Genomic DNA, 22,821 nt, shown 5'->3' with positions numbered 1-22,821 from the left:
GCCGACCGCTCTTCCTGGAGGTAATACCCCTGGAACTTTTGGATTTCTTCGTTGGCTCGGTAGATGGCGTTGCGCTTGATTGTTCCCGCCAGCCGGTTTTCATTGTACCGGTGACAAATGCGCCATCAATAGTGATCGCCGGATTGGTTCGTGCCAACCTCCGGATCTTCAGAGATTGACAAGAACTCCTTGAACAATTGCCCCATCTTCGCCGGAGTGTACAGTGTGCGGACACCGCGAGTAGGAGGCGTCGGAGTTTGGGAGGGGGCGGTCGACCTCGCTCTAGGCTCGGGTGTCCACCCGTATAGCCCTTCGGGGGCATCTTGGTCGTCGATCGGGTAAGGCCGGTAGCCACCCGGAACTCCCGAACTTTGGGTTTGAGGAGAGGCCGAAAATTCCATTTCCGGACTAGGAAACGGTTGTGAACCGAACCAATCGGGTTTCCAACTGTGGGAGCCCGATGGGTGATCGCCGTCGTCGGACATTGTTATGTTGTAGGAGTGGAAGAAAGATTGAGAATGGAGATGAGAGAATGTAGATGAGAATAGAAATGAGAGAATGTAGATGGGAATTGTGTAGTGTGGTGTGAAAGTGGGGGTATTTATAGATGAAAATGTGTTTTTTTGGGGGGGGGAAAATGAAAAAAAAATGAAAGTGGGTAGAAAACGGATATAATTTTTTGGGAAGTGGGAAAATATTTTTTTTATTTTTAATCGGTTTTTTTAATTAAAAACCGATTTAAAAAAATATATTCAAATGCAACGGCTATGCCATTGCCCAATCAGCGCCGGCCACGTCACCTGCTCGCTGGCACGGACGTGCTCGATGCATCGAGCAGCGCCGTGCCAGCGGCGGACAGCGTCTCCGTGCCGCTGTCACGGACGGACGGACGGACGGACGACGTCCTGCTCACCGTTGCAGATGCTCTTAGGCCATGTTTGGTTGCCAGGATTCTGCCTGGGAAAGTAATCTGATTCCTTAAATTTTAAATTCCTGTGTTTGTTTCGATTTTTAATCAAACTGGGAAAGTAATCAAAATCCCAAGAACAAGGAAAGTTAGTACAACTTTCCAGGATTCTGAATCCTCACTTTTTTTAGGTATTCTTTTTCCCAGTTTTAGGATTCTTACATATTTAATTATTATTATTATTATTATTATTATTATTATTATTATTATTATTATTATTATTATTATTATTATTATTATTATTATTACAATGTTTTAAAAATAATTTTAAATTACAAACCATACTTAATTTCAGAATAATAAATAACTATAATTAAAATGATCATAATTATAACTTTGTATTATAAAATTTATATATAATTTTTATTATCATAATAATAATTAATAACTTATTAAAAAATTAAAATATAATTATATAATATAAATTATATTGTAATAAATACTAATTATTATTTTAGAAATAAATAATTAATAAAATCATAGTGAAATTCTAAATTATAAAATTTATTTAATTATAATATCCTTAAATATTATAATAGTAATAGTAGTAGTAATAATAATAATAATAATTATTATTATTATATTTTTATTATAATCATTTATGATTATAATACTCCATGTAACTATAATTATACTTGTATTATTATATATTGTGATGAATGATTCATATTTAAACTATCCATCATAATAATATATATAATAATAATATAATTGTCGTCATTTGTAATTAATAATTTATTAAAAAAAATTATTATTCTTTTTAAAAATAAAATAATAATAAGTTTATCTTTAGTTTGGTGTTTATATGAAATACAAAATTTAAAATCTTGGTATTCTCCAAACACAGGAAAGTAAAGTTATTAGGAATCATATTCTAGAGATTCATTTTCCTAGGAATCATATTCCTTGCCAACTTTACTTTCCCGCCAACCAAACATGGCCTTAGTGTACTATAGAGATGGACTAAGATCAAATTAGAGTATTATAGTAATATCCATTAGATTAAAATTTGGAAAAATAACATTACTGAAAAATCTTATCAATGTAGGTATACGAATTCTCGTCAAAATAATAATAATAATGTCTAATAGTATTAAGATAGCGAAATAATGGAAATTGTGGAATTTAAGGCGGAAAATATGTCTCACTAAGTCGCAAATGAAAAATTAGAGTCAAACAATTGAATCATCTTAGTGTTATACCTTCCTTAACATAGTTTGTTATAAATAATTTGATATAAATAACACGTAAATAACAGTATACTATTTTAAGTTTATCATCAAGCTCTTACAAATTACTCATTATGAGTAGAATTGTATTACATTGTTTCTTTTAAGTCATGACAACAATAAAATCTAACTGTGAATGTTAAGTATTCCCATTGTCCTCCAATAATAAAACATTTTCTTCACTAAGACTTAAGAAAATATTGTTCACATGAAATAAAGAAGTATGAAACGGAGATAAAATAAAGTATGAACAAAGAATAAAGCACTAAGATAGTAGATAATAAGATGTGTTGTTTTTTTGCCAAATAAAAATACGACTCAACTCTAATACTAAAGAGGGAGTAGTATTTTAAGGTTATACTATTTTATATTTGGACTCTTCAATGTTAAATTACGTCATCATAGCTAAAAGGTTAATTAGTCTAAAACTACTACTCTAATACAAAGAGGGAGTAGTATTTTAAGGTTATAGGAGTATTTTATATTTGTACTCTTCAATGTTAAATTACGTCATCATAGCTAAAAAGTTAATTAGTCTAAAACTACTACACAATTTATTCATTATAGTAATATCATAATTTTCTTGTTATGAATTGACGATATTATCATTATTATTGAAATCACAAAATTAGCAAAATAATGGTATTAGAATATAGAGGGCGACATAATAGACCATGCCATAACTGCAAAATATAAAAAAAAATGGCATATTTATGCTTATCTATTGAATTTAATTTAATAATAATAGATTGTCATGTGAATAATATGATATCTTAAGGCAACTACGAGCCGTCTCGACCGCAGCTCGGGTTCGTCTCGCTGAGACGAGTTAGCGGCGAGCCCGCGTTGCAGATGGATTGTCTCTTGGAGCTTCTCTTCGAGGGAGATGGCTAGCGAGCCAGCGAGCCACGCGCCTCCCCACGTGGCGCGTTGTGGTTGAGTGATGACGTTCACTCGACGCCCGCGATGTCGTATTTTGACCGTTTTGTTTATTTTAAAATAAAAAAAGTATAATAATTTTTCCACTTTTCCAAATATTACCAGTTTTTTTCAATTATTTTTTATCCAATTTATCATAAACTCATCTATAAATATCTCATTCATCATAATATTTTTTTTACACCAAAGAAACTATCACTCACTCATTTTTTATCTAAAAATATGAGGATTCGAATAATGTCATTTTGATATTATTAAAATTAGAATGGCAATTTTATAGTATCAAAATAATTTTAAATTAAACTTGTTGGAAATACAAAATAAAAATGAAATGAAATTGGTGATACCCATAAATAGTTAAGAAAATAGATGATTAAGAGATAACGGGTTACATGTATTGTCTCTTCATAAAGAGATAGAGTAAAAAGTGTCGTGAGACCCATGAATGGTGAAGAGAAGAGATAGATAAAAGACAACCGAACAGCATTAGATCTTGAAATCGAATAATTTAATACTATACGAGATTTAATCTAAGGCCGTTAGCGACCCTGAGGGCTGACATAGTGATGAGTGAATCGAGGGATTTTTCATTTAGCATTTATCTATAGCTCAAAAGGAGAAGAACACCTTCCACAAGCGCTGAAATTAGAATTTGTGGACCATTTATCACTTGTTGAAGAAGATGTTATATAAGTCCAAAAGTCAATTCCACGTGCCTCGAGTATAGACAGATGGCTTCATTCGACAAATTTAAATTAAGATATTCAACACTTTCATTTTCAGACTTTTTATGATTGGCTGGACATGACTGAGTTTGACGATTGCCATATGATGAATCCGCGAAAATTTGATGTTAGTGAATGCAGGAAAAACGCAGATCACGACACAGAGAATTTACGTGGTTCGATTTACTGAGGTAAATCTACGTCCACGGGAAGAAAAGAAGGCAGAGTTGTATTGCTTGATCTGTTTTCTACAGCTTACAATACAGACTTGCTATTTTGTATTCTATCTCTAGAGATTGAGAGAATGTCCCCCTATTTATCTGATCTAGGTTCTATTTATACAAAGGACCAAGATCGTGGCATGCAGCTATTTACTAGGTAGTGGATGTCGTGGAGATCGTGGCGATCTTGCATGGGTCCACTATCCTGCATGAGTTAATGACTGCTTGACACCACTAAATAGATCGTGGGTGTAGTGGAGGTGGAAATCCTGCATGAGTCCACTATCTCCTAGTTCGGTCAAATACTGAGACCGAACTGCTGAATTATGGCCGAGCAGCTTTTGCCGATCTGAGAGTAGAGCTTGATGCCGACCTGAGAGCAGAGTTTGATTGGTTGGCTTTTACCGAGCTGTAGGCTGGGGCCGAACTCTTTGGTTGTGCCGAACTGAACTCTGATACTCTTTAGTCATGCCGAACTGATACTCTTTCTTGGGCTTTAGGCTGATGGGCTTTACTGCTGTTGGGCTTGTTTAGTACCTTGTTTAGTACGTACTCCATCACTACCCCCCCGGAAAGCGAAGTGAATTACTTCGGTATTCTGGATAAAGGTACGGGGTAAGTCGATGTTTGTCCTTGGTCTTACGAAGTGAACTCTTTTTTGACCGGACTCGTCTTTGGTCTGATGAAATAAACATCTTTGACCGGACTCGTCTTTGGTCTGATGAAATAAACATCTTTGACCGGACTAAGCTTGTGTCCTAATTTGGCGAGTTTTATCGCTCGGATCAGACTTTCCGTTGTCCTAATTTGGGGATCGGACTTTCCCTTGTCCTAATTCGGCGAGTTTTATCGCGTGGATCGGACTTTCCCTTGTCCTAATTCAGGCAAGTTTTATCGCGAGAATCGGACTTTCGTTGCAGTTCGTTTCAGACGAAGTGCTTGATTTTTAAGCCGAATTGTGGTCTTGTATCCTCTTTAGAAGCTTTGACTTCACAATCGTTGGCTTATTGCAGTTCGTTTCAGACGAAGTGCTTGTTTAAGCTGAATTGTGGTCTTGTATCCTCTTTAGAAGCTTGGACTTCACAATCGTTGGCTTGTTGCAGCTCGTTTCAGACGAACTGCTTGTTTAAGCTGAATTGTGGTCTTGTATCTTCTGTAGAAGCTTTGACTCACAATTGTTTAGCTTGTATATGTTCTAAGAAGGGGATCAGCCTTCGAAGAACAAGATACCTCAGTAACATTTGTAAGAGACGACACGCACAGAGACAGACAAAACGCATATAGACAAAACGCACAGAGACAAATAAAGACCAAGTAAACCAAATAAAGCACATTGACTGAACAAGACTCAAGACTGACTGACCGGACTGTCTCTTACAAATGGAACTTTTTGAGGTTGGAAATGTGCCATGTTCGGGGTACCTGTTCTCCTGACATGTGAGCCAATTTGTAAGACCCTTTGCCGAGGACTTCTGACACCCGATACGGACCTTCCCATGTGGGTTCGAGCTTGCCTAGCTTTTCTGCTCGGCTTACTTCGTTGTTTCTCAAGACGAGATCTCCCACTTGAAATTGTAGCTTCTTCACCCTTTGGTTGTAATACCGGGTTACTTGCTCCTTGTACTTGGCTGCTTTTATGCATGCCAATTCTCTTCTTTCTTCGGCAAGATCTAGCTCGGCTCTCAGTCCGTCGTCATTCATTTCTGAGGAGAAATTTAGAGTTCGGGGACTGGGTACGCCGATCTCCACCGGAATCACGGCTTCAGTGCCGTACACAAGACTGTACGGAGTTTCACCGTTGGAGGTTGTGGGTGTAGTTCGGTAGGACCATAGGACTTGAGGGAGATTTTCTACCCATTGTCCTTTGGCTTGTTCTAACCGAGCTTTTAACCCTTTCACCAGGATACGATTTGTTACCTCCGTTTGTCCGTTTGCTTGTGGATGAGAGACCGAAGTGAACCGCTGTTGAATATTCAGCTCTTGGCACCAATTCTTGAACGTCTTGTCGGTGAACTGAGTCCCGTTATCCGAGATGAGGATGTGGGGTATGCCAAATCGGCACAATATGTTCTTCCAGACGAAGTCCAATGCCTTTGAGCTCGTTATCGCAGTTAATGGTTCAGCTTCCACCCACTTCGTGAAGTAGTCCACGGCAACGATTAGGAATTTCATTTGCCGAGGAGCTTGAGGAAGTGGTCCCACTATGTCTATGCCCCATTGCATGAAAGGCCAAGGGCTTTGCATAGTGGATAGATCGGTCTGCGGCATCCTTGGGATATTTGCATGGATTTGGCACTTCGGGCATGTCTTGACGAGCTGCACTGCTTCTTGTACCAAGGTTGGCCAGTAATATCCCCATCTTAGAACTTTTTTAGCTAAAGCTCTAGCTCCGATGTGGCTGCCGCACGATCCTTCATGAACTTCTCTGAGGATGTAGTCCGTCTCTTCTGGTCCTACGCACCGCAATAACGGCTGGAGGTAAGACTTTCTAAAGAGGACTCCTTCATGAAGTTCGTACCGGAGTGCTCGGCACGTGATCTTCCGAGCTTCTCTCTTATCCTCGGGCAATTGTCCTTGATCCAGATACTGCAAGATTGGCGTCATCCAGTTCGGCGAGCTGGACACTGAATGTACCTCGGCTTCATCAATGCTTCGATGCATTAATTCTTCCGCCTTTGAGCTCGGATCTGAGGCCAACTTACTTAAGGTATCTGCTCGGCTATTTTCCGCCCTGGGAACGCGGATTATCCGAAAATAGGAGAAACTTCGGCTGATGCTTTGCGCTTTGTCCAAATACTTCTTCATTCTCTCGTCACGGGCTTCACTTGTACCCAACATGTGATTTACTATGACTTGTGAATCACAATGGACTTTGAGAGATTTGACGAGCAGACTTTGCGCTAACTGGAGTCCGGCAAGGAGGGCTTCGTACTCGGCTTCATTATTAGTAGTGGGGAATAGGAACCGAAGTGAGTAGGTTACCTCGTGTCCGTCGGGAGCGACGAGTAAAATACCAGCTCCACTTCCCATCTTGTTTGAAGCTCCATCTACGAATCCGCTCCAGCAGTCTGGCGGCTCTACTTCGGATTCCAAGGGCTGTGCTAGTTCGGCATTGGCAGAATTTTTCTGTTCGGCAATGACAGGGATTGCTTGATCGAACTTGGCCTCTGCAAGAAAATCTGCCAAGGCTTGTCCCTTGATGGCTTTTCGAGGTAGGTACTCGATTGAGTGTTCTCCCAGCTCTATGGCCCATTTGGCGATTCTGCCTGATGCTTCTGGCTTGGTCAAAACTTGCCGAAGAGGCAGATCGGTTAAGACGCATACCTTGTGAGCATAGAAGTATGGCCGCAGTCTCCTTGCTGCATTTACTAATGCCAGAGCAATTTTTTCCAGAGGTTGATACCTTGTTTCTGGACCTCTTAATGCTCGGCTTGTAAAGTAGATGGGAAACTGCTTTAGGCCTTCTTCTCGTACAAGCACCGCGCTAATGGTTTGATCGGATGCCGCTAAGTATAAGAATATTACTTCGGCTTCGGTTGGAGCAGAGAGAATAGGAAGCTCGGCTAGATAACTTTTGAGCTCGTCAAAGGCCTTTTTCTGCTCGGCTCCCCACTCGAACTTTGGCGCCTTTTTCAACACCTTGAAGAACGGCAGTTGCTTTTCGGCTGCTTGGGAAAGGAATCGATTCAGTGCGGCTAGACATCCGGTTAGCCTTTGCACGTCATGTATGGACTTCGGCATTGCCATGTTCTGAACGACTTGAACTTTTGAGGGGTTTGCCTTGAGTCCGTCCTTTGAAACCCAACAACCCAGAAACTTTCCCGAATCTACCAAAAAGGTACACTTTTGGGGATTAAGTTTGAGGTTGGCTTTCTTGAGCACGTTGAGAGTGGACTTAAGGTTGTGCTCGTACTCCGAAGTGCTTTTGCTTTTGACGACTATATCGTCAACATACACTTCGACCTCCTTTCCAATCAGGTGCCGAAAAAGCTTGTCTACCATCCTTTGATAAGTGGCTCCGGCATTCTTTAAACCGAATGGCATCTTTTTATAAGCGAAAATGCCGAAATCGGTAATGAAAGCTGTTTTCGGAGCGTCACTCTCATCCATCAACACTTGGTGATATCCTTTGTATAAATCAAGAAAACAGAAAATTTCGAAGCCGATCAAAGCTTCTACTTTTTTATCTATATTCGGAAGGGGATAGCAATCTTTGGGACAATGCTTATTTAGATCGGTGAAATCTATGCACATCCGCCATCCTCCTTCCTTTTTCTTGATCATGACAGGATTGGCCACCCACGAAGGATACTTCACTTCGAATAACACATCCGCCTTCAATAATTGACGGACTTCGTCATGGATGACTTGACTTCGTTCTGCCGCAAAGAGTCTTTGCTTCTGTTTTATCGGCCGGACCGAAGGATCAATATTTAACCGATGAGTGATTACCTCGGGGGGCACTCCGGTCATGTCCAACGGAGACCATGCAAAGACGTCTTTATACTCCTTGAGGAGCTGGATGGTTTTTTCCCGAAGTAGAGGCGTTCCCGCGAAGCCGATCTTAACCGTTCTGGATGGATCGTCTTCATACAGCTGAACTGTCATCGAGTTCGGCTCCGGTATGACTTCGGTCATCGTCTCTGACTCCGGCTGCTGTGATTGCTATGCTTGATGGTGCCGATCTGACTGCTCGGCACTTCTAAGCGCAATTTGTAGACATTCCTTTGCTCTCTTTTGGTCACCTCGGATGACCGCTATCCCTCCTTTAGTAGGGATCTTGATGGTGAGGTGATAAGTAGAGCAAACGGCCCGAACTGTGTTGAGCCAGTCTCTCCCCAGGATGATGTTGTACGGGGACCGAGCTTTCACCACAAAGAACTCGATCATCGTATTGGAGCTTGTAGGCGCTTTTCCCACCGTGATCGGAAGGCTGATAATGCCTTCAGGGCGGGTGTCCTCCTGGGCGAAACTTTTCAGAGGAAGTGGAGCCGGACTAAGCCGAGCTGGATCCACTTCCATTTTATCGAAACATTCTTTAAAAAGAATGCTGACTGATGCTCCTGTATCCACAAATACTCTGTGGATCAGTTTGTTTGCCACTCCGGCTTGAATGACAATAGCGTCTTGGTGAGGAGAGATGGCTGGGACGGGATCGGCATCTGAAAATGTAATCACTTCGTCTTTCTTCAGCCTTTTATGTGTTGGCTCCTCTTGATTGGAACCTCTGCGTTCTGCTTTTAGGGACGACTTAGTCTTCCCGGCAGGGAGAGCATCAATAGTCTGGATTACTCCATCATATTGCGGCTCGTCGTCGTCTTCGGGATCCTCATGCCTTTTCGGATCCTGAGGATTGCAGTTCGCACCTCTCTGCCTTTTGTTCTTTTTCGGCTGCTTGCTTTGGTATTTTTTTAACGTTCCTGTTTTCACAAGAACATCAATACCTGCAGCCAAATCTCGGCACTCCTCGGTATCGTGTCCGTGGGCTTGATGGAAGGAGCAATATTGATCCTGAGGTCGCCGCACGGCTGATTTCGTCATCCGCTTTGGTCTTTCGAACATATCGGAATGTAGTTCGAAAATTTCCGCTCTTGACTTGTTCAGCGGTACGAACTGAGCAGGCGGCTTCTCGGGGTTGAGACGGGGTCCCAATCTGTCTCGCACCGGAGCCCTTTGAATTCTTTCAAATGGAGTCCGGCGAGGATGCCCCTGATCGCTATGATCGGGCTTCCTTCTGTCTCCTCGGGACGATGAGCTGTCTAACGACCGTTTGCGACGGTCTGCCTCATCGGCCCGGGAGTACTGGTCCACAATGTCCCACATTTCCTGAGCTGTCTGCGGACCGCACTCAACGAGCTTCCTGTAGAGAGCTCCAGGCAGGATTCCATTTTGGAATGCCGAGATGACAAGCAGATCGTTGAGATCGTCTACTTGCAGGCATTCCTTGTGGAATCTTGTCATAAAGTCGCTGATTTTTTCGTCGCGACCTTGACGAATAGAAAGCAACTGAGCCGAAGTGATCCGGGCTTCCGCTTTCTGAAAGAACCTCCTGTGGAAAGCATCCATTAGATCTCGGTAGGATCTAATGCTGCCTTGAGGAAGGCTGTCGAACCACCTTCTGGCGTTCCCGATGAGCAGCTCGGGGAACAGCTTGCACATGTGGACCTCGTTGAGACCCTGGTTCGCCATGTTATATTGATAGCGTCCCAAGAAATCATGAGGATCCACGAGTCCGTCATAGGTTATCGACGGAGTTCGGTAGTTCCGCGGCAAAGGAGTTCGGGTGATATCGTCCGAGAACGGAGTCTTTAATGCTCCGTACATGGCGAACCCGACATCTCTTCGGTACGGAGGATATGGAGTTCTCCTGTGGTTCCGGTACCGAGGAGGAACTGGAACATGTCGGGGTTGAGGATTCTTTCTCCTGGAAGACACGTCACTACTGCGGTAGTGACTTTCATGCCTAGATGAGGAGGGAGAATCCGTCGTTGTCTTCTCCGGCTGTTGGCTCTTCTGCAGGAAGGTTAAGAACTCCTCCTGCTTCTCGGCCAAGAACAGCTTGACAGCTTCATTTAAATCGGGCTGCTGGGAAGACTCGGTGCGATGACTCCTGGAGTGGCTTGTTCCTTCTTCGTGAGAACCGGAGGTAGATGTCTCCCGAGGCCGTTTTTCAGACCTGCGAGCTGGACTAGCTTCCTCACGGTTATCACGAACGGTATTATGGGTGTTATGTGATCTGGTATGCATTTTTTTGGGGTGGAAAAAGGGTCAAAAATTCGCTTTATCACAAATTTGGTTCTCTGTTTCCCACAGACGGCGCCAGTGATGAGTCCGCGAAAATTTGATGTTAGTGAATGCAGGAAAAACGCAGATCACGACAGAGAATTTACGTGGTTCGATTTACTGAGGTAAATCTACGTCCACGGGAAGAAAAGAAGGCAGAGTTGTATTGCTTGATCTGTTTTCTACAGCTTACAATACAGACTTGCTATTTTGTATTCTATCTCTAGAGATTGAGAGAATGTCCCCCTATTTATCTGATCTAGGTTCTATTTATACAAAGGACCAAGATCGTGGCATGCAGCTATTTACTAGGTAGTGGATGTCGTGGAGATCGTGGCGATCTTGCATGGGTCCACTATCCTGCATGAGTTAATGACTGCTTGACACCACTAAATAGATCGTGGGTGTAGTGGAGGTGGAAATCCTGCATGAGTCCACTATCTCCTAGTTCGGTCAAATACTGAGACCGAACTGCTGAATTATGGCCGAGCAGCTTTTGCCGATCTGAGAGTAGAGCTTGATGCCGACCTGAGAGCAGAGTTTGATTGGTTGGCTTTTACCGAGCTGTAGGCTGGGGCCGAACTCTTTGGTTGTGCTGAACTGAACTCTGATACTCTTTAGTCATGCCGAACTGATACTCTTTCTTGGGCTTTAGGCTGATGGGCTTTACTGCTGTTGGGCTTGTTTAGTACCTTGTTTAGTACGTACTCCATCACCATACTTTTCTCCAGCCCTACCTACGTACTACTGTTCATGACCAACGAATGGATAAAGACTAATTGAGTTATTCTTAATCCATTTTAATTAGATTTTCTCTAACTAGTTCTATTTTCAATGAGGCAGATTATAAACCAGGTTCTAAAATCCTCTGGTCTTCGATTTATTTAGCTTAAAAAAACAGGCAGGGGTTTTCAATTTCAATTTCTCCCTCGAAAGACCAAAACCTAAAATGGATTATTTTCAAAGAAAATAACTAATTGAATGTAACTTGCAATCACGAAACATGATTCTGATGTCACTATGTTTGATTTCGAAATATGATTTTATTAAAATAATGTCAGTTAAAAATTTGAAATATAACATGTAGGGAAATTTGTAATTGTATCGTGTGTTCTTGTTTCACCAATTATACGTAGAAACGACTAGAGACACATAACGGATATTGGTGAAGAAGAAGAAGAGGAGGAGTTATACCCGAATAAAGTAGCGGGAAGATCATCGGGCCATTGCATTTTGCTGGGGCAAAAAATTCTAAAGCCGAGCCCACATGGCCTATAAATCTTAAACAAAGCTGTAATCATGTAACTGGTGTTACACTGAATTAACACATCTAACCCCCAGAAAATACTATGATATCATCTTTAAACTGTGATTTTCTCCAAATCATCACTAACTATACACACAACAGTTCAATCGCAATCCCAACTAAATTCAAATTAAACACATTTCTGTCAACTAAACACCACATTCACAAACCTTGCCCAGTGAAATGATATTACCCCTTCCACCTCTAAGTTTCAGGTTCTACCATGTTGAAAGAATATTTGGATAGCAACTGTGGGACTCCAGAGACTACCGGACCATAAGTCTGCAAAGGAATTCTACGTGTCAAAACGCAAGCAGCCAATTAGCAGATCTTGCCTTAGATTAAAAAGAGTTATTATAAGAATGCTGCGGTCATTTTCCTTTTGTCATGATAAGTATTCTTCTTTGATCACAGAAAACTCTAGTGCCGATGTTAATACTTGTTGGAAATCGAGATCGGAGCAAAAACGAAATGGAACAACAAGAACACGAGGATATACGTGGTTCGGCGTAAGCCTACGTCCACGGGAGAATAACGAATCGATTTACTTCAATCACGATCAAGAACTACAATCATACAACAAGATCACACACTCAAGAACAAGCTACTCCCTCTTCGCATATGAACTCATATCACACCGAAGACTATACAAGCTAGTTCCTCACAAAGATAGTGTGTATCTCTCACTCTAGCCATAGATTGTTGTTATGATCCCTCAGCTGATTTCTTTCTCTCGTTTCTTCTCAATGAGCTCTTTGGATTACGGCAATATTTATAGGGAGTGTAAGATAGAGTAAGATCAGTTGGTGTAACTGATCTCCAACTGCTCCATGCAACGGCTTCTTGCTCGTTGTAATTGATCCTTCTATTGCCAACCTCTAAGTGCCTCCGTTGAACTCATTGATTCATTGGAGTGTTTGTATCAGCTCAAAATACTCTTAACAATCCTCCACCTTTTGAGATGATACAACACTTCTTTCGATTATCTTGTTCTTTGTCGATCTCATGTCCGAGTAGCGCCAATCTTGACTATTCTTGTCAGCATCCTGACTCCGAGAATCATCCCCAGATCCTCCTTTATCACTTCCTTGATCAGCCACAATGCTCCCACCGGACGATCGCCTCCACCGGACGATAAAACCTCCACCTAATCTGAATCTTCCCCGTTCAGAATTGGAGTTGCTGATTCCTAGAGATATCACACATCCCTCATAAGTGATAACCGAATTTCTGTCAAGATTATTACCACTTTCATCGCTTAAGATGACACGGCTGTTGCACCTCTCCCACGGACAATTCAACAAACGCAAACAAAAATCTTGAAGTAAATAACATGGCTGTTGCCCCTTCGGGATCCTCCTCGAATCGCTAACGATCACGACGTCGTCGTCGACGTTGCTCTTATGCTTCTTCGCATCCCTCAAACACTTCTCCACTGGCCTTCTCGTCCGCAGCTTCCTCCACCGTCTTAATGATTGACCGGGATGTAGTTTGCATTGACTTCTGGGCGAAATTCTCCTCAAATGGAATCAACTCCGCCGGATCGAACCACCCATAGCTGCTGTCCCCAAAAACACCAAGACGAGGCCTTCTTGCTTGCCTATCCGGATAGAACGTGGAACAAGAATTCTTCATTCTCAATCGCAATTCTAGAATCACTCACATTACTGATAAACCTAGTGTCATCTGATTCATCGTCGCCAACTCGACCAACTTCCACATTCGAAACTACTGTGCCAAATTCGAAAGCTCCGGGGAAAGAAATATCACTCGCAACCGGCGATTTTATCTTCTTCGACGGTGTCTCTTTCCCATTGTAGCGGCGGTACCACCTGGTCGTCGTTGCTGGAACTCATGAGCGACATCATCACAGCCCCTGCAAACTCTCCAAATCATCGAAAATTGGAAAACACATTTCTCTCCCGAATTTCATCGAACACCTTACGCGCAACCACCATTTCCCAAGCACAGAGAGAATCGTGGCCAGCATCCTAGCATTCAGCGCTTACCAACAGCGAAGATTCATCCACTCGTAAACCTTCAACGCCCTCTGCCAGCTCGACCGCCCATTTTCGACGTGCGTAGCGATCACTATCATCCAAGTAATCACATTACTCTCCGGCATTTCGTCGAACACCATCATTGCATCATCCAAGAGGTATGCTCCGCCTCTGATCATCATCTCATCAAGGCTCTTGTGGCCTTCAATATCCATCAACATCATCATGGGCCTCGGAAATGAGTTGCATATCGCCATACTCGATCCCATTATGGACCATCAATATGAGCAACGATCATTGAGCGAGCTACACCAACGATCACCAAGAACTTCCCTCTTTCTTGATCGATGAACCCTCGAGCTCTCTCCACAATGAATCGCCAATGCAGAAAACTTCTCAACAATATCGCTCAAAGCTGCACGAACCAAAACCGACCACACCTTCGTCCCCTTCAACTGACGTGATCAAGAACGCAATCTCCTTCTCCAAGACCGCTGCCCATCCATTTTCAAACTGATCTCTGACTTCTTCCAACGATTCTCCTCTTTCCCACAGACGGCGCCATTTGTTGGAAATCGAGATCGGAGCAAAAACGAAATGGAACAACAAGAACACGAGGATATACGTGGTTCGGCGTAAGCCTACGTCCACGGGAGAGTAACGGATCGATTTACTTCAATCACGATCAAGAACTACAATCATACAAACACACTCAAGAACAAGCTACTCCCTCTTCGCATATGAACTCATATCACACCGAAGACTATACAAGCTAGTTCCTCACAAAGATAGTGTGTATCTCTCACTCTAGCCATAGATTGTTGTTATGATCCCTCAGCTGATTTCTTTCTCTCGTTTCTTCTCAATGAGCTCTTTGGATTACGGCAATATTTATAGGGAGTGTAAGATAGAGTAAGATCAGTTGGTGTAACTGATCTCCAACTGCTCCATGCAACGGCTTCTTGCTCGTTGTAATTGATCCTTCTATTGCCAACCTCTAAGTGCCTCCGTTGAACTCATTGATTCATTGGAGTGTTTGTATCAGCTCAAAATACTCTTAACAATCTAATAGAGGTGGACTACTACTGTCTCAGATGATTGGAGCCAAGACTCACTAAAGCTACATACCTCTTCGTTCTCATGAAGTTGGCACAATGGGATTGCGAGAAGTCTGAAGTTCTAAGGAACGATAACCTTCTGCTTGGTTGCAGCTTCACAAGATATAGTTTAATGCACTCCTGAAACAGAAAACAATGTACAGTAAAACACTTTTGGCAGCTGTGAGAATGTAATATGAGATATGAAAATTACTTTAGGCCTCTTTATATTTGGTGGCAAATACGGATAAAGCAGGGACTCAAAGTCGGGTCTCCACCACATACCAAGGCATTCTCCAACCTGGTTATTAGGCAACAGGTGAGTTTAAGAAACTGCAGTACTCTAATCACATTATTACGTTAAATAAACACATACCTCCCATTCAGGACCACGGCCATCTTCACCAGCAGATAGCTTGCTTGAGAGCTTGCGTATTAAGCAGTCAGTATCTAAGGCATATATATGACACAACTTGTAAGACTAGAAGAAATATTCCAATCAATTTTGAGACCACTTGCATTACCTGATTCACCTCGTAGTAAACGACCACCGGGAAGTCTGTAAAAGGAGTTCTGAACTTGTAGCAACAAGAGATGGGGGTGCTTGAAAAGTTCTACCTGCAGCAGGTAGTTTTAGCTCACTTATATATAATCACAACACAGCCAAAAAAAAGGTGCAGACTGTCCATTCTAAGCAAAAGGTATGATACGGAACCAGAAAAAGATGATGGAATTGCACAAGATTTTATCACATTACTAATAAGCCAAAAAGAATCCCGCGTGCATATATTGGCAATCAGATCATTACTGGTCTTTGAGTCTCGCTCAGTGATGGTCTGAGTACACAGAGTTGTTGACAGTTATCAAAACTCGATAACATGATCCAGAAACATAACTAATTCATCATGAATTCGAAGGATGGTGATATTTATGATCACATAACTGACACAAGCCAATATTCTTTTGGTCCTCTCTACATAGCAATTCTGTAAGATGATCTACATAGTACACTAATAAATATTTGGATAACCAAAACTAACCCACCCTGAAGATAAATTACGCTGGATTGCAAGCGTCAATCGGGCCAGATTCGAGCAGCGGATAAACTATCCAAACTCACAACAACATCTGCTATGAACTACACACATATAAAATATTCAAAACCTTCAGATTCAACAGAATTGGTAGCATTTTCCTGATGTTATTAACATGCTCAGATAAAAGAATTAGGCACTTAACAGTCAAATACCAAAACCTCTGCCACTAAGTAGGTCATCACATCCCAGTATCCTACCAATTTTGTCATCACAAAGTAAGAATTCCGAAATAATCATGTCATTCCATTGCACAATTGTAGCATCATTCTAGAAAATCTAATACTAGAAAAATATCAATCCAAAATATAGCCGGGAAGTAAAAAGGCGATGAATAAACTAACCACAATCACGGCAGCCACGCAGCTCCTCATTCCATGAGCTTCATAGCTGAAACCCCAAACCACAAAGAACACATAAAACAGAATCCAAAAATAAAAAGCAGAATAACCGGTAAGTATATAAAATTGAGACATACTTAGCTCTGAGGCGAAGAAGGCGATCGGCGCGCGTCTCGGTCTTGAGATACATAATCTGTGGAGCCGAAGTAGTAACAGCTGAGAGGGTAAATATCCAAGGCGGTGGAGCTGCTGGGATTCATACCCTCACCGCCGTTTTCTTCAACTATTGACTGATCGCCCATTTAATTAATTTGCTAATGGAAGTGTAACAAGAAATAGGAAGTATGCCATTACTCATGGATGCAGCATACAAAGAAAATGATGTGTAGCATTAGACAGGAATAAATATACAAATCATACAAAATATTTTACCTTAGTATAAAAAGTTTAAAATTTAAATACAAAAAGTTTATGTTTATATTTCTATTATTTTATTTGGACTTGGTTAATTCTTTGTTTTAATGGAGTATAAAATATTATTATTGTTTCATTTGTACACCATGTAGTTAAAAAGTTGAGTATGATATAATGTATTAAATTGGAATGCGGATAAAACATATTTTGTATGATTTATGTAATCATTAAATATTTTGTACCAATATAAAATAAATGTGAAATTTTTTGTATTAACAACGTAATTACCCGTGAGAGAGAGAGGGATGCTCGAAACGTGATAGAGAGAGAGATTCAAGAGAAAATCATGAATTGGGAATAGTATTCAAACTTTGCTTTATTTTCATTTCCGGCCTACATATTTAGCACGTGTCACATTTTGTATGTGTGTTTTTTTAAGAATAATTTTAATTTTAGGTAGGTTGTACATAAAATAATGGGAGTTGTCAATTAATAATTCATTGATAATCGTATTCAGCCGGATTTAAGGTAAAGGTTTGTCCTTTACCTAAATGATCAATGAATTCGATTTGATTTAAACGTAGTAGTTAATCTGGTACTCTACAAGAAAAGCGAAATAAAAGCCATTGCATTGCAGTAATAAATTAAACAGAAAAAAACATACTATAGTATTTTAATATTCTCTCAGATGTAAGAGCATGCGCAGCGGTGGCGTCCGTCGCCACCGCCGTCCGAGCCGCTGGCACGGACGCCATCCGGCGCCGCTGCGCTCGTGCCGCTGGCACTGCGCTGCTCGATGTATCGAGCACGTCCGTGTCAGTGGACGCACACGTGGCGCGCTCCCATTCGTCAACGGCGTAGCCGTTGCATTTAAACATTTTTTATTTTTTTTAAAAAAAATCGGTTTTTTATTAAAAAAAACCGATAAAAATAAAAAAAAATTCACTTCCCCAAAAAATATATCCGTTTATAACCGTTTTTACACCTTTTTAAAAAAAATTTCATTTTTTTACCCAAAAATACACACTTTCATCTATAAATACCCTCAATTTCACCCCAAAAATTCACATCAAACTACACAACTCTCATCATCATTCTCCAATATCCATTCTCATCTCCATTCTCTCATATCCATTTTCATCTTCATTCTCTCATACCCTACAACATCACTATGTCCGGCCAAGACGATAACCCTTCGGGCTCCCACGGTTGGAACTCCGAATGGTTCGGTTCACAACCGTTTCCTAGTCCGGAAACGGAATATTCGGCCCCTCCTCAAACCCAAGATTCGGCCGTTCCGGGTGCCTACCGTCCATACCCAATCGACGACCAAGGTGTCTCCGAAGGGCGCTACGGGTGGACACCGGAGCCTAGGCCTCGCGCCCCTTCCCAAATGCCGACTCCTCCATCTCACGCCTGTGTCCGCACACCGTACTCACCGGCGGAGATGGAAAGATTGTTCAAGGCGTACTTGGAAATCTCCGAAGATGCGGTGGTTGGAACGAACCAATCTGGCGATCACTTTTGGTGGCGCGTCTCTAGCTGTACAATGCAAACCGGCCGTCGGGAACGATCGAGCGCAACGAGAGTATGGTGCGCAACTGCATCGGCCGAGCCAACAAAGAAATTGGCAAGTTCAACGGCTATTTCATCCAGGAGTCCCGGAATGCCGGGAGCGGTCGAAGCGAGGTCGACATCATCACCGCCGCGCTGAGCACCTACCAATCCATGAACGGTAAGTCGTTCAAATATCTTAACGTTTGGCAGGAGACGCGGACGCACCCGAAGTATAAGGGAGGCATAACATCCTCCTCTAGCGGCTCCTCCAAACGATCAAGGTCGGTAGCCCTATCCGACTCCGGCTCGGAAGAAGTGGCTAGCCAACTCGCCAGAGCTAACTTGGGTAGCCCCGACGCCGGACCGAGCGGTTCCCAACGCCGCCCCCAAGGAAGGAAGAAGGCGGCGGCCAACCGTCGTCGCGGCTCGACTCCCGAAGCCACTCCCGAAGCCGCTCCCGCTCCCTATGTGCCACCTCCACCCCCGAACAACTCGATGTGGATGCTCTTAAGCCAACTCAATATGGCCGATAGGTCATCTATGACCCCCACGCAACTTGAAACACACGAGACCATGATAAAAGGTCTCCAAAAATAATTGGGGTTGATCCCGCCGGATGTGTAGTCTTATTAGGAGTTTAATTATGTAATTTTTAATTTTTAGGATTTTAATTATGTAATTTTTAATTTTAAGGAGTTTAATTATGTAATTTTTAATTTTTAGGATTTTAATTATGTATTTTTTAATTTTATTTGTAATTTGTAATATTTATTGTGGTTTTTAAATGGATTTTAATATTATGGAAATGTTTTTGTTTAATTGAATTTTATATTAATTGTGCTCGTCCTTGCGGAAGAGCACAGTTGTGGGTGTTGTGCTCTTGCCAGAGAGCAGAAATGAATAGTACCGCTCGGGCCCACAATCGTGCCGCTGTCAAGAGCACGGTTGTGGATGCTCTAACTACGGATGAATAGATTATGAATAGACTATGGGTAGTCACAACACGTGTCTTCCGTTCAATCTTATTGATTATTAATGTTATAAAACTGATACTCATAACCATTACTCCTATTCAATATAAGCTAGATGTGATGTCACACTTTCTATTTTAATTTATTTCATAAAAATGTGACATTTTATTTTATTTTAAAAAAGTTCTCGTATTAATATAACAATATGTTGTGATAATATATGACATTATTAGTATTTTTTTTAAGTAGCCCAAAAAAATGAAATATCTATCAAATAGTAAGCCCACCAATCATTATCCCTCTTAGCCCATCAAACACAATTGGCAAATCAACTTCTTTAATAAATCTTTAATTTTTTTTTTCTCTGGATTTTATGTTGAAGCTGGATTTGTGTGTTTGTCTTATTAAGCAGATGATGATATTAGGATATGTGTGAGAGACACTCATCTTTCTGCTATTGGTGTTTACAGTTCTCAATATCATTGTTGTAATTCGCAGATTTCTTACCCAAACCTCCATTAACACAAATTTTCATATAGATATACATTTATGTTATGAGCATCCAAATTCTCATCGACATTTGATTATCTCAGTTTCTAGCCGCAGTTCCAAATTCATTTCGTCTCAATCATATTTCCAAAACAATCAATCTTCGAGAGAGAGAAGCATATCTCAGCCGCTTGAGATAGCGGCGATGGCTCAGCTCTGCTGCTCTTCACTTCCCACCCACCGTTGCCTCATCACCACCTCCACGCCTTCACATTCCCTCAATTTCCCCCAATGCACAAAATTCAAATTCTCAAACCCTAATCTCGATTCCAAATTAAGTACACCGCACGCCGCCGGAGGCGGCCGCGGTGCCGGCATTAGCAGCGGCGGAGGAGGAGGAGGCGACAACAGCGGCGGCGGTGGAAGCAGCGAAGGAAACTCTTCCCGCGACGGATTAGGACCAATCGGAGCGTTTTTAACCGGATGGAGAGAGAGAGTTGTCGCCGATCCACAATTCCCTTTCAAGGTGCTGATGGAGGAGCTAGTAGGTGTGAGCGCGTGCATTCTCGGCGACATGGCGTCGCGCCCTAATTTCGGCCTGAACGAGCTCGATTTCGTGTTCTCCACCATCGTGGTGGGGTCGATTTTGAATCTGCTGCTGATGTACATCTTAGCCCCAACCTCGTCGTCGCTAGGGCAGAGCCTGCCGTCGATCTTCGCCGGGTCTCCGGCGAGCCACATGTTCGAGCCCGGCGCATTCACCGTGGCGGAGAGGCTGGGGACGTTCGTGTACAAGGGGGTGTTGTTCGCGGCGGCGGGGTTTGCGGCGGGGCTGGTGGGGACGGCGATCTCGAACGGGCTGATCGAGCTGAGGAAGAAGGTGGACCCGGAGTTCGTGAGGCCGAACAAGGCGCCGCCGACGCTGCTGAACGCGTCGGCGTGGGCGGTGCAGCTTGGGGTGAGCAGCAACTTGAGGTATCAGGTGCTGACAGCGGTGGAGTTTATACTGGCGAAGAAGCTGCCGATGAATGTGTTCAAGTCGTTGGTGGTGGTGCTGAGGTGCTTCAACAACGTGCTCGGGGGGATGTCGTTCGTGGCGGTGGCGAGGTTGATGGGATCACAGGTTGTGGAGGAAGAGGGCGGCAAGGCTGCTTTGGATTAGATTGCTTTGCTTTGCTTTGCTTTGCTTGTATGATCGATCGATGTGGATTATGCCTAGTCTTGCCTTATATATATATACACACTTCCTTTATTGCTAGTTGAACGTTGGGGAAGTGGTTGTCTTCTGTTTTCCTTGTGTTATGCAATGGATGAGTAGTAGATTGTCATCTTTAAGTCATAGGGTTAATTTCTATCTGTCAGCTTAAATTTGGCAATTAGAATTGTGAAAATTATGGTATGAAATAAAACACTAGTCGGATGCAATACAACTAGAAATAAAACACTAGTCGGATGCAATACAACTAAAAAAAACGGAGAAATTACACGGAATAAACTGAATTGAAATACAGATTCAATACTTTAAACCATAATGTAAAAGGTAAGTCGAGTCGAAGAGTCATGTTTCTGCAAGACGAGATATGCCTAGGTAGTGCTATTGGATTGGCGTGTCAGCTCTAAAGATAAAGTGTATCCGTATCTGAAGTAGCAGCAATGCTAGAAGCAGAACTCTGACAAACTCGTGATGGTGATGGCAAAGTTTTTACATAAAGACAATGCAGAGAAAAGATAGCTTGTATGCCTATGAGTGCAGAGAATGCTTTGGTGTGTTTGAATGCACTAGACACGGCGTGCGTCAAGGTTCGTTAGCGGACGTGGACATCCAACGTGTCAGCCACATTTGCTTTTCTGCTTCATATTGGCGATATGGCTCGATGGCTTGAATTGAATTGGTGGTCTAAAAGAATTAAACCGGGCTAGAATAAAGCTCAAGCACCAACCCCAACAATCAAGCCCATAGAACAACCCAAAAACCAATTGCCAAACAAGCACACACTCATGACACACAACACGCACTGATATAAACAAGGAAGCCGAGATTGAAGATTGTTTGTACATTGGTTGCATTTTTAAGTTTATTATAGCTTAAAGGTTAAATTTCAACCAAATTTAAATTGTAGTGTCAAGTTCTTATTTTTTATACTATATTTCAAACTTTGAAAATTATTTAATTCTGATTCTTATAAAAACCGTAGCACCAATAATATCGAGTTTGTGGTCAATTTTTTTTTGGTTACAAGAGAGGGCATAACCCTTAAAAAAATACTACGGTCTATCCAGCTCGAACATATGAGGTTCTCAAACGATCGCTCAATAACAAGTTTCATACCCCAATTGGTGGCTCATCATGTAAATACATACCTGTATCCCGACCTGACGACCAGCCTGCAACTGAATTAACCTCACAATATATGTGTTTGATTACCTGATAGGGTCCTCGATTTTCAGTGAATCTCGCTGAAAATCATCTCCAGTATCTTTTATTTTATTTGATTAGTATCTCTTATTTTAGTTAGTTATATTCCATATTTTTTGTAATCTTTTATTATCTTTCTTGATTAGCAAGATATGTTTAGGGTTTAGAATTCTATAAATTATAGAATTCTTAGTATTTTGATTCATTGAGAAATAAAGTATAAGCTTATTCTCATTCTGGTTCTGGCGGAAATCACCCCCTAGCACCTCAAC

At 41.9% G+C, this 22,821-nt stretch overlaps 2 protein-coding genes across 4 annotated transcripts; one reads left to right on the top strand and one right to left on the bottom strand.

Moving 5' to 3' along the window:
* Nucleotides 1–11,887: 11,887 nt before the first annotated feature.
* Nucleotides 11,888–17,062, bottom strand: LOC121751052 (pre-mRNA cleavage factor Im 25 kDa subunit 1-like). Of its 3 annotated transcripts, none has more exons than XM_042145765.1 (7): nt 16,840–17,062; nt 16,706–16,751; nt 15,792–15,885; nt 15,644–15,717; nt 15,482–15,568; nt 15,237–15,408; nt 11,888–13,117 (listed from the first exon to the last, which is right to left on the bottom strand). In XM_042145765.1, exons 1-6 carry the CDS (start codon nt 16,890–16,892, stop codon nt 15,253–15,255), a joined length of 510 nt encoding a protein of 169 aa, XP_042001699.1. In that variant the 5' UTR covers nt 16,893–17,062; the 3' UTR covers nt 11,888–13,117; nt 15,237–15,252. The 3 variants fall into 3 exon arrangements, with proteins under 3 accessions (XP_042001699.1, XP_042001698.1, XP_042001700.1); XM_042145764.1 differs by having other exon boundaries at nt 11,888–12,465; nt 15,299–15,408; XM_042145766.1 differs by having other exon boundaries at nt 11,888–12,452; nt 15,299–15,408.
* A 2,980-nt stretch (nt 17,063–20,042) lies between these two features.
* LOC121750151 (protein RETICULATA-RELATED 3, chloroplastic-like) lies at nt 20,043–21,468 on the top strand. Its single transcript, XM_042144624.1, has one exon. The coding sequence runs from the start codon at nt 20,339–20,341 to the stop codon at nt 21,293–21,295; it is 957 nt and encodes a 318-aa protein (XP_042000558.1). The 5' UTR covers nt 20,043–20,338; the 3' UTR covers nt 21,296–21,468.
* Nucleotides 21,469–22,821: the final 1,353 nt, after the last annotated feature.

Source organism: Salvia splendens, chromosome 10 (assembly GCF_004379255.2).
Source record: "Salvia splendens isolate huo1 chromosome 10, SspV2, whole genome shotgun sequence".
Classification (NCBI taxonomy): Eukaryota; Viridiplantae; Streptophyta; class Magnoliopsida; order Lamiales; family Lamiaceae; genus Salvia; species Salvia splendens.
Note: the sequence above shows the minus strand (reverse complement) of the source record. Positions and strands in the feature narration are given on the sequence as shown.